Source organism: Balaenoptera physalus, assembly GCF_965194825.1.
Source record: "Balaenoptera physalus genome assembly, chromosome: 11".
NCBI classification, from domain to species: domain Eukaryota; kingdom Metazoa; phylum Chordata; class Mammalia; order Artiodactyla; family Balaenopteridae; genus Balaenoptera; species Balaenoptera physalus.
The window spans coordinates 109,016,550-109,026,971 of NC_138896.1; the positions used below are offsets into that span (position 1 = coordinate 109,016,550).

Sequence of the window (10,422 nt, forward strand, 5' to 3'; positions counted from 1 at the left end):
CCCCTGCGTGGGGAGCGTAGGGTCTGGGTGCGAGCCCTGCCCAGGTTCGCGGCCCCTGGGTGGAGCAGCGCACGGAGGGTGACACGGCTTTGGGGGCCATCCGCCCCAGCCTGGTCAACGCCCCCGCGGTTTGTTCTGCAAGCTCGTCCCAGGCACCAGTCACTCTGTAATTAGATGTTTGGGTGGTTGTGACTGTACGCCTCCCCACCCAGAAGACTGGGTCCGTGACGGCAGGGACCGCTTTCTGCCCACGTGAACAGGAGGCCTGCAAAGGCTCCTGCAACGTAGCTGCGCACTAACTGCGCGCGCAGCCCTCCAGGCTTAACCGGATGCCACGCCTCGGGGGGCGAGGAGCGGGCCGCCCACGGTGGGGGCGCCGAGGCCGAGGGGCCTTCCCAGGGGTCTGGGGACAGCCTCCAGGAGGGCCGCGCCGGGCACGCCCCCTCCCCCCCCCGCCTCCGGGCGTCCGGGAGACGGAACCCGCCAAGCGCAGTCCTGGCGGCGGGAGGGATAGGGCGCCTCCGCACACAGGCTGCCTTGCGCACGCTGCGCCGGGCCTATGCAAATCAGGGATCGCAACCTCACCAATCAGAGCGGGGCCCCGGCGCTGTTCCTGCCAATGGGGGCGAGTGGCGCCGGCGGGTGGGATCCCCGCTCCAGACCCTAGGCCTCCAAATTCTTCCGGTGGCGGCGGCGGCGGCGGCGGCGGCGGCGGCGGGTGGGGTTTGGAAACCAACCTCGGCGGGCGCTTTCCCGGGGCCTGCAGTTTTCTCTGGGCTCTTTGGCACGGGGTTGCAGTAAGAGATCTTACAGATACAGATACCTTACCAGAATGTTGACTGTTACGACTTTTGTCGTATTTGCTTCAAGTTTAATGAGCGACGAAGTAAAATTCCCTTTGTTTCTCCTCGCTTTTCCCCACTCTTTTTCAGGGTTTTCAGTTTGGTGGGGTCTTTTACGAGGCAGAATAGAGTGTCCTCAAGAGCCTGTGTCCTTTTCATTCAGGTTTTTATACTTTGACATAAATGTGATGTTAAAATCACATTCTTGTATCAAAACATTGTTTTGTGATATTCAGGTTTACATAAATGGTATCATCTTGGGCATTTCCTTCGGCAGTTTTTTCCCCCTATCTGAGTCATCAGCTTTACTAGGTATTGCCAAGTTGCTCTCCAAATTTTCACTAGTTTCAGGGACATGTGATTACCATTTTCCCACCTTTTGCCAATACTTACTCCTGCTTGTTAGAGCAGCGTAGCATCCTGTCCTGCCCTTTGTTTTTGTTTTTAATTTATTCATTTTTTATTTTATTTTTATTTTTGGCTGCGTTGGGTCTCCTATCGTGGTGTGATCTAGTAGACCAGGACCCCCAACTGTTCTCAGGGCAGGAGGTACAGCTCTTGAATGAGGCTGTCTGGCCTCTCAGCTGGGCTCCCTCCCGGCTGGCAGGCCCTCCTCACCCCACCCTACCTGCACGATGACCAGGCTCGGCTCCAGGCCTTAGGGGACCCTTTCCTGCTCTGCAGCCTTAGAGCAGGCAGAGGGTCCCCTAGACTCCAGATTCTAGTAGATGGGTGTCTCCCCTGCTGCTGTCTGCGGTCCCTCTGGATCCATCTCTTCCTGCAAAGCTTGTGCACCTGAAGCACAGTCCTGCTTTGTATAGAAGCAAACAGAACAGACGCAGGCAAGGGAGGGGCTTGGCCCACAGCGCACAGCTTGGCATAGGTAAGTTGAGGGCAAATCTGAGGGGCTCCTGGCCTGGGAACGGTGTCTCAGTTTGGAGAGTTTGGACAGGACCCTGCTTGCTGCCAGGAGAGCCCAGAGGGTAGGTCGGTGGTGGGAACCAGAGAGGGTAATGCGTGGCCTCAGACTCTCTCCCTCTTCTCAACCAGAATGAGGAGCACTCCGTGATGGGAGGTGTGGAACCTCATTCCTTGGGGAAAGGAGCTTTGGCTCGGGCTGCATGGAAGGGTCCCTAGTACAGACAAAACTGACCAAGTCCTTGGTCCTCTCTGAGACTTGGTTTGCCCGTCTCTGAATCAGGAGACTGGGTGCTCACAGTTGAACTCCCAGGATCCCACAGCCACAGGTGCTGGTTGTTGGAGACTGAGAACCTACCTCTTGTCATGGTGTCCCGCATGTGGTGATGGGTGAGGGTCCCCCTCGCGTCCCGGGGCTCCAGGGAAGAGAGGCATGCTGCAGGCTCCGCAGGCAACACTCCCAGCGGGCAGTGGAAGCTAAAGGACTGTTTGGAGGAGCTGGGGCTTCAGTGAAAGGGGTTGTATAGTCACACTGAATAACACAAAAAGTTTTATAGGGCAGCCAGGCTGGGGCAGGGCCCCAGTGCCACACTTTTTGCCCCTGATGGAGACAGCCAGAAGAAAGCCAGGGGCTGGGAGAGGCAAGAGGAGGTGAGTGAGAATAAGGAAGCACATATGTGCAGCGTGCACTGAGCAAGGCTCTGGGGTCCTAGGAACAGCCCTGAGGGAGGAAGTGGTCACCCTGGTGCAGGCCCTCAGCACGAGCAGCCTGGTCTCTGCTGTCACCACTGCGTGGCGTCCTTTGGCTCCGGCTCCATCAGGACACCACCATTCAAAGCTTCTTGTCTCGTGAAGCAGCCAGAACAGCCCACATAGAAGATCAAGTTGAGTGATCGCAAAGGTGGGGACTGAAGGCCACACTGAGTCACACATGATTTTGCTTGGGCCATACAGTATTTATTTTTAGTTGTGATAAAATACACAGGACGTAAGATTTACCATCTCAACCATTTTTAAGTGTACAGTTCAGTGGTATTAAATACAGTACATTCACATTATTGTACAACCATCACCACCATCCATCCCCAGAACTCTTTTCATCTTGCAAAACTGAAATTCTGACCCCATTAAACACTAACTCCCCATCCCCCGCCAGCCCCTGGCACCCACCATCCTGCTTTCTGTCTCTGTGAAGTTGACTTCTCTAGGGACCTCATATAAGTGGGATCATACAGTACTTGTCCCTTTGTGACTGGCTTATTTCACTGAGCACGCTGTCTTCCAGGTTCATCCGTGTTGTCTCAAGTGTCAGAACTTCCTTTTAAGACTGAATAATATTCCATTGTGTGTAGAGACCACACTGTTCATCCATCATCCTTTGATGGACACCTGGGTTGCTTCCACCTTTTGGCTGTTGTGAATAGTGTTGCTATGAACATGGGATCTCTCTTTGAGTCACTGTTTTCAGTGCTTTTGGGTATGTTCCCAGAAGTAAAATTGCTGGATCAATTCTACGTTTGATTGAGGAACCTCCATACCGTTTTCCAGCAGCTGCACCATCTTACATTCCCACCAACAGGGCACAAAGTTCCAGTTTCTCCACATTCTCACCAACACTTGTGTTTTTTTTTTTTTTAATGGTAGCCATCCTAATGGGTGTGAGGTGGAGTATTTCTTTTTCTAAGCCCACATTTTAGAAGTGGGAGGTTTCACAAAAAGAAGTTTATAGTTTCCACATAAAAAATTCTCAGGAAGGACTTCCCTGGTGGCACAGTGGTTAAGAATCTACCTGCCAATGCAGGGGACACGGGTTCAAGCCCTGGTCCAGGAAGATCCCACATGCCACGGAGCAACTAAGCCCGTGCGCCACAACTACTGAGCCTGTGCTCTAGAGCCCTCGAGCCACAACTGCTGAGCCTGCACGCCACAACTACTGAAGCCCGCACGCCTAGAGCCCGTGCTCTGCAACGAGAGAAGCCACCACAATGAGAAGCCCGTGCACCGCAACGAAGAGTGGCCCTGCTTACCGCAACTAGAGAAAGCCCACGCACAGCAACGAAGACCCAACGCAGCCAAAAGAAATAAAATAAATAATTTAAAAAAAAAAATTCTCAGGAGGCGGCTCTGATGTCTGAGCCCCGGTGTGGGACCACTGCCGGCCGGGGCACCCTCCTGCCAGGCCTCCCTGGATGGCCCACGCCCCTCCATGCCTCGGGAGGGGAAATCAGAAACAGGTGCTCCTAATAGGTCTGAGAAGGTGGGAAGCTCTGTCCACATTCCGCCGCATTGCTGCCTGGAGAGGAGACCATCAGCAGGACTCTTCAGGGGGGGGTCTGTGTCCTCCAGCTGGGCAGGCTGTCCTGCCCGGCCTGGGGCCTGTGCACCTCTGTGTCTGAGACCCTGGTGCAGTTCACACGCACCCATTCTGTAGTGTGGAATCATGATGGCTTCGTACTGTGTCAGTTTGGCTGCACTGCGCTACCTCTCCCAGAGCGCCCTCGCTTCTAGGTTTCCCGGTAGCGTGGGCCACAGGCAGATTCTTGCCAGATTTGGAAGGAAGCAACCATTTTGGTTGGTGAGCTGCTGATTTACCTCCTTGTTGGGAAGTGGCACCTGGGCCTGCAATTACTCTACTTGCCCTGGACTCTCCTTCAGTTTTTCTGACTACTGGGCCAGGTGTGGACATGTTGAGCTCTGGGTGAAAGGTCTCAGCTTCTGCAGGATACCCTCATCGCCAAGGTCAGAGGCAACATGGACATGGGTTTCAGTCCTGTGCTCAGTGCCAGGCCCTGTCCTGGCAGAGGACAGCTTTAGCTGGGTTGGTCCCCAGCAGTTGAATGGGTGGAGACCCCATTCTTTGGGTCGCTCGGGCTGCTTGGCCTGGAAAGGGGCCTTTGCAGTGTGTGCAGAGGTGTCCGGGGCCCAGGGAGAAGTAGGACCCAGGAGCGCAGAGGGTAGACCCGAGACCCTGAGGAGATTCACAGGGAGGCAGGGTCCCAGCCCTGTGAGAGGAAGGAGGCGGCTTCACAGGAGGAGAGAGCGCTACCCCAGGGGTGCGAGGAATGGAGACGGAAACCTGAGACCCTGGCCAGGGGTGGTGTGTTCAGACCGCCCTGGTCAGCAGGTGAGTAAGAGAAATCTTTTTTGGCTCTGTTCATAGATGAGGGAACTGAGGCTTGGAGAGAACACTCTTGCCCCAGAGAAAAGACCATGGTGGACCCAGGCCCAGAACCCTGACCTCATCCTCTGCGGGCCCCGCACCCAAGTCCCCTCCATCAGTGGGTGCGGGCCTGGGCTGTTGCTGTGCCCTGTCGTACAGACAAGAACACCACGTAGTCCTTTGTCTCCTTTGCTGCACAATGGTTACCTCCTCCAGGGCCTCACAGTGTCACGTGCCTTCAGTGTTCACCTGGAATTGAGGCCCCTTGAAGCCAAATCCAAGAGACACAGTAAGTAAATGGGCTCCCCCACTCTGTGCAGGAGCTGAGTGTGGTGTCAGGGCAGAAAATACACCTTCAGCACCAGTAAGGTGAGTGTTGGAACATCTCCCTCACTGGGCTGTCTTGAGGCTGAGGTCTCTAGCCTTCCTCAGAGTGCCTGGCACACGCCGAGTGTTCATTCAACTTCAGGATGTGGGACCCATCTACAGAGATGCAGCTCGGCCGAAGGGTCTGAGTGAGCAAGTTGGGAAGGTGGGGGACCTGTGGGTGGAGGAGAGTGGGACCCTAGGAGAGTGGTTTTGAGGAAGAGCAATTTGAATAGATGACAAGGTCCAGGATATAGGCATGGGAGGATAAAGTGAGTTAAAGGAATGAGAGACCAGATTGCAAGTGACATAAACCCAATTTCAACTAGCTTATGTGAAAAGCAAGTATCAACTCACAGAATAGCCAGGTCTGTGTAGCTTCAGGCATGGCTGGATCCAGACGCTGCATTAATGTCCTTAGTTCTTGGCTCCACCTTTATGTCTTGGCTCTTTTTTCAGGTGGGTTTTCCCTATGTGTTGACAAAGATGGCCACTGGCAGCTCTGGCCCCAGTGTCCCTACCCTTAGTGATCCTGGGTGAGAGAGCACCTCTTTCTCACTAGTTCCAGGAAGTCTCAGGATTGACTCATTGAACTCACTGGGGTCAAGAACCAGTTTCTCCAATCATTGTGGCCAAGGAACAGACTAAACACTCAACAGCCAGGTCTTTGGTCGTGTGACCATCCCTGGGACTGGACGGGTCAGACCCCCCAGAGCCGTGTGGCCTGAGAGTAGGGGGGCGGTTTGTCCCCAGAAGAAAACTAAAGTGCTTTGTATTATCGCAAGAATGAGAGATGCTAAGTGGAGAAGATAGGCCTCGGTGTGGACAACAAGCTAGAGGCTAAGTCTTCAGAGAATGGAGGGGGGCGGTGGCGACAGGAGGAGGGTGTGGGCAGCAGCATCAGAGCCTAAGTCTTCAGAGAATGGAGGGGGGCGGTGGTGACAGGAGGAGGGTGTGGGCAGCAGCATCAGAGCGAGAGGCTGCTGGAAGAGCCGGTGGTGTGAGCAGTGAAGGGCGGATTTCAGTGGGAAATCTGGAAGGACAGTGCGGAATAAGGCCGACCTGAAGCGCACTTTGGGGCCTTGGAGCTCACGGGATGTCTTCAAAGGATAGAGAGTCAGTAGGGGTGGAGCTCTGGTCAGGGAGGACTCTGGGAAGGGGAGGTGGCTCAGTGTGAAGGGTTGGGCAGGAAGGAGCCGTGTCCACATGCCCAGGTCCCTGCAGCCCTTCCCAACCCTCTCTGAACCTCAGGGCCACCTAGGAGAGGGTCAGAAACCCAAGCCCCAGGCCCCAGCCTCAGATGCTGACTTGGACAGCTGGGGTGAGCCCAGGTGGCATCTGGGCTTGGGTTTCTGGGTTAGGGAAAGAGGGTGTGGAATGGGAGGGCTCCCGTTTAGCTGGTCAGGAGCACCATGCCCCAGAACCCTGGGGAGGCTGCGGCCTCTCACTGCTGCTGGCTGCTGGTGGCCTATTGGTTGGCTCTGCAGGCAGCTTGGGACCGGCTGAGGCTGGCACGGTGGCCCTGCAGCAGGGCACGGGGCACACTGCCCCAAAATCAAAACTGCAAAGTAGATGAAGCTGTTACTTATCAGTAAGTGGCCAGGATATGGGCTGGCAAGGTGGGTGGAGTTCCCAAGAATTGAAAACAGCCTTTGCCCTAATGCCAGCCAGATCAGGGCCCCATCTGGCTCTCAAGTGTCTCTCTCTGAGCTTCTGCCTTGAGGGCAATGATGTGGTACCCCTGTGACTTCTGTCTCCCCACTTCTCCCACACTGACTGGAAGCTTGGGCAGGGCAGGCACCTGTGCTGGTTCGGCCCGCTGCTGGGTCCCCTGGGCCCAGGCCAGGGCAGGGCAATAACACGCTGGCAGCTGGCCGTGCAGTTCCCTGCAGCAGGAAGCAGTGGGGAGAGCCTGCAGGAGGGTGGAGAGAGACTTGAAGTGGCACTGGCTGGCCACTTGCCCAATGTGGGAAGGGTCTGCCCTGTTACCCAGCCTGTGTGCCAGAGGAGGGTAGTGGCTGCCAGGCCATGGGCAGGGTCACTTGCTGGCCAGGGGCTCTTCTCCAGCGGAGATCCCCTGAAGCTCTCACCTACTTGTTCAGCCTGGTCTGTGCGTGTGCACTATCCTAGAATGTTGTCTGGCTTTCCACTGCTCCAGGGCTCTCCCTGTTTTGCAGGGTTGTCCCTTCACAGGAACATCTGTCAGAATAGGCTTCAAGTCTGGTGCCCAACTAGAGGCGCAGCTATTCCATATGCTGGACGCAAAGGGTGGGAGGGTGTCCCAGGGCTGAAGGTCATTCCTGCCAATTTGTAATCCTCTGGGTCCCGTGTGCACTCCAGATTAACTTACAAGCTCCGGGAGCGTCAGAGCCTTGCTCAGACTACACCTCAGTTAGTGGTGAGTGAACCAGAACCCGGCTCCACTGTCCCTGTCACAGCAACACGAAGCCTCTCTGAATTCGGAGTCAGTAAGCTCGGTGAAGGCCCAGCGTGCGGTGACTTTGTGAGACCTGAGGGTCTCTAACCCTCAGACCCCGCAAAGCCCCCGCTCCCCCACCGCCCCCCCGAGGCGGTGGACCCAGCTGCCCATCTACCAAGGTAAACTCCGCACTTCCTTGGGGACCAACCGGCCCCCGCTCGTGCCGGGCTCCGGGCCTGCACCTCTAACGGATCCGGGGTGCTGGGGACCCACCCCCCCATCCAGCCCAAGCCCCGAGGCGGCCGCGCCCAACCCTACTCCACTCGGAAGAAAACAAGAGCGATTCAAAGGTTTAAACAATTTATTGTGCCCAATTTATTGTGTCCCAAAAAAGGCGACGAGAAAAAGCTGCGCCGCGCGGCCCCGCGCCCCGCGCGATTGCTCGGCGCGCGCCCGGAGGCGGGAAGGGCCGCGCGGCCATCCTCGTCCTCGCGCGCAGGCGCGGCGCGGCCTTCGGTGCCCGGTAACCAAGGCGACAGCCGTTGCCAAGGGCGAGAGCCAATAGGGGCACCGCCAGGGCCGTTTCAAAAATCTAAAGCAAACAAAAAAACGCTCCCACGCGGGGGATGGGCAGGTCGGCGCGGGGCCGGGTCCCCGTAAGTCGGAGCGCGCACGGCGGCCCGGGCCGGTGCCCCGCGCAAAACCTACGTGCACTCGGGGTGGAAAAGTGGGCGCCGGGGCCCCGCGTTCACTTGCGGCCCTTGGGCACTTTGGGCACGCTGGGCTTGGCCGCCTTCTTCACCTTCTTGCCGCCCGCGGCTGCCGCCTTCTTGGCCTTGCTGCCTTTGTCCTTCTTGGAGGCGGCACCTTTCTTGTGCGAGCGCTTCTCGGGCTGCGGGCCCTTGGCGGGCTTCTTGTCCGCGCGCCGCGCAGCGGCCGCGCTCGGGGCCGCCTTCTTGGCCTTGTGCGCAGCAGGCGCCGGGGCGGAGGCGGGCGCCGGGGCTCCGCGCCGCTCCCCGCCGCCCTCCAGCTTCTTGCGGTTGAGCTTGAAGGAGCCGTTGGCGCCCGTGCCCTTCACCTGCAGCAGCGTATCGTTCTGCACCAGCGCCTTGATGGAGTACTTGAGGTAGGTGCGCCCGTTTTGTTGGTCGAACCATGCCACCTTCTTGGCCTCCGCGTAGATCTTGGCCAGCGACGAGCCGTTGCGCTCGCCCAGGCGGCGGATGGTCTCCACCACGAGCTGGCTGTATTTTCCGGGCTGGTTCTTCTTCTTGCTGTTCTTCCTTTTTTTGGAGGGGGACAGCGAAGCCGAGCCGCTGGCCTTAGCCGCCTTCTTGGCCGCCCCTTCGGCGGTCGTCAGCGGCAGGGCCTCCTCCAGCTCCACAGACATGGTGGCGAGCGGGTTGGTGGCGGGCGGGGCGCGGAAGCCCGGGGGCCGCGCCGGGAAGAGGAAGGCGAGGGGCCGCGGGGGCGCCGGGGGGCTGGGGGCGCGCGGCGGCTCCAGGCGGGAGCGGCCGCGGCCGTGCCTGGGGCCGGGCGGCAGGGCTGGGGTGGGGGCCGGGCCGGCCGGAGCAGGGGTCCCGAGCCGGGGCCGGCGCGGGGGCGGCCGGAGCGCAGGAGTCCGGCGCGAGGCAGTCAGAGCGGGGATCGTCTCGGAGCGGGTTTAGTCGGCCTCGCGAGCGTCGCTGCCGCCTCCGCCAGAGCTTGCTGGGCGTGCGCGCTGGGTTCTGGCGAGGAGGGCGCCCCACTCCGCTTTTATGGCTCTACGGCGGACCACGTTGAGAACAACAACAGCCTGGTCCGGGGCCAGCGCCAACTTGTGCTTCTTGGAGCCCCTTCCCCGGCCGCTGGCTTCCCAGACCGCGCCTCCCCGGCGCCGCCGCGCTCGCTGCCGTGCGCCCCGGACAGGGCCCGAGCTTGCGGCACGGCGGAGAGGCGGCCCGCGCCCAGGGAGGGCTCGGCAGAGGGGAACGGAGGGACGCACCCTAGGCTGCGGTAGCGCGAGAGGAGGGGGGCACCCCGTTTAGGGCCGAATAGCATGGGCCCCCGGGGAGGCCCCGCGGCCCGGAGCTCGGCGGTCGTCAGCCAAGAGTGGTCCACGGGTCCCCAAGCCCAGACCGCGTCCGGGGGGGCCCGGGCCTGCCCGCTGGACGCGCTTTAATTTGTCCGAACTAACACAGGGCACGCCCTCACGCGGTCGGCTGGGGCAGTGTGGAGGGAGCCGGGACGTCTTCGAGGGGGGTCTCCGCCAGAGTGCAAGGGGAGAGCGGATTGCTGGCGCCCTCCCCTGCGCGCCCGGGGTCTCCTTAGGCCTCGGGGGCCTGGGCAGGACGCGGGAGGCGGCGGAGAGGACCGCAGGTGCTTCTCTGGGGACATTTCCTAGCCCCCGCCCCCGCCGCAGATGCTACAAGGGCCCCATTTTATGGTGGGTGAGCAGCCTCCACCATTCCCCCCAAAGCCAAATGGTGGCTCCGGCGGGAGAGAGGGGGAGGCCGCGGACCCCGGACGGTTTCCCGGAGAGGATGGGGGAGGGGAGTTGCTCCTCGTTCCGGGCCACACCCCTCCCCCTCCCATGTGGGGAGCGCAGTTGAGAGCGGGGGCTCCCTCTCCGGGTACCAGGCGGAGGCTTGTGCAAATCTGGTGGCCTTGCCGCTGTGTCCAGTATTGGGGGTGCGGAGGAGGCGCTGGACCATCTTTCTCGAAGCCAAAGGAGCCCC

At 59.4% G+C, this 10,422-nt stretch overlaps 1 protein-coding gene across 1 annotated transcript; it reads right to left on the reverse strand.

The window, feature by feature from the left end:
* Nucleotides 1-8,048: 8,048 nt before the first annotated feature.
* Nucleotides 8,049-9,448, reverse strand: H1-10 (H1.10 linker histone). The gene has a single exon (XM_082414031.1). The coding sequence runs from the start codon at nucleotides 9,093-9,095 to the stop codon at nucleotides 8,454-8,456; it is 642 nt and encodes a 213-aa protein (XP_082270157.1). The 5' UTR covers nucleotides 9,096-9,448; the 3' UTR covers nucleotides 8,049-8,453.
* Between the last annotated feature and the right edge of the window lie 974 nt (nucleotides 9,449-10,422).

Bases quoted from the DNA above. Each gene is read 5' to 3' on its own strand.
- H1-10 (XM_082414031.1), bottom strand. From the start codon at position 9,095: ATGTCTGTGGAGCTGGAGGAGGCCCTGCCGCTGACGACCGCCGAAGGG.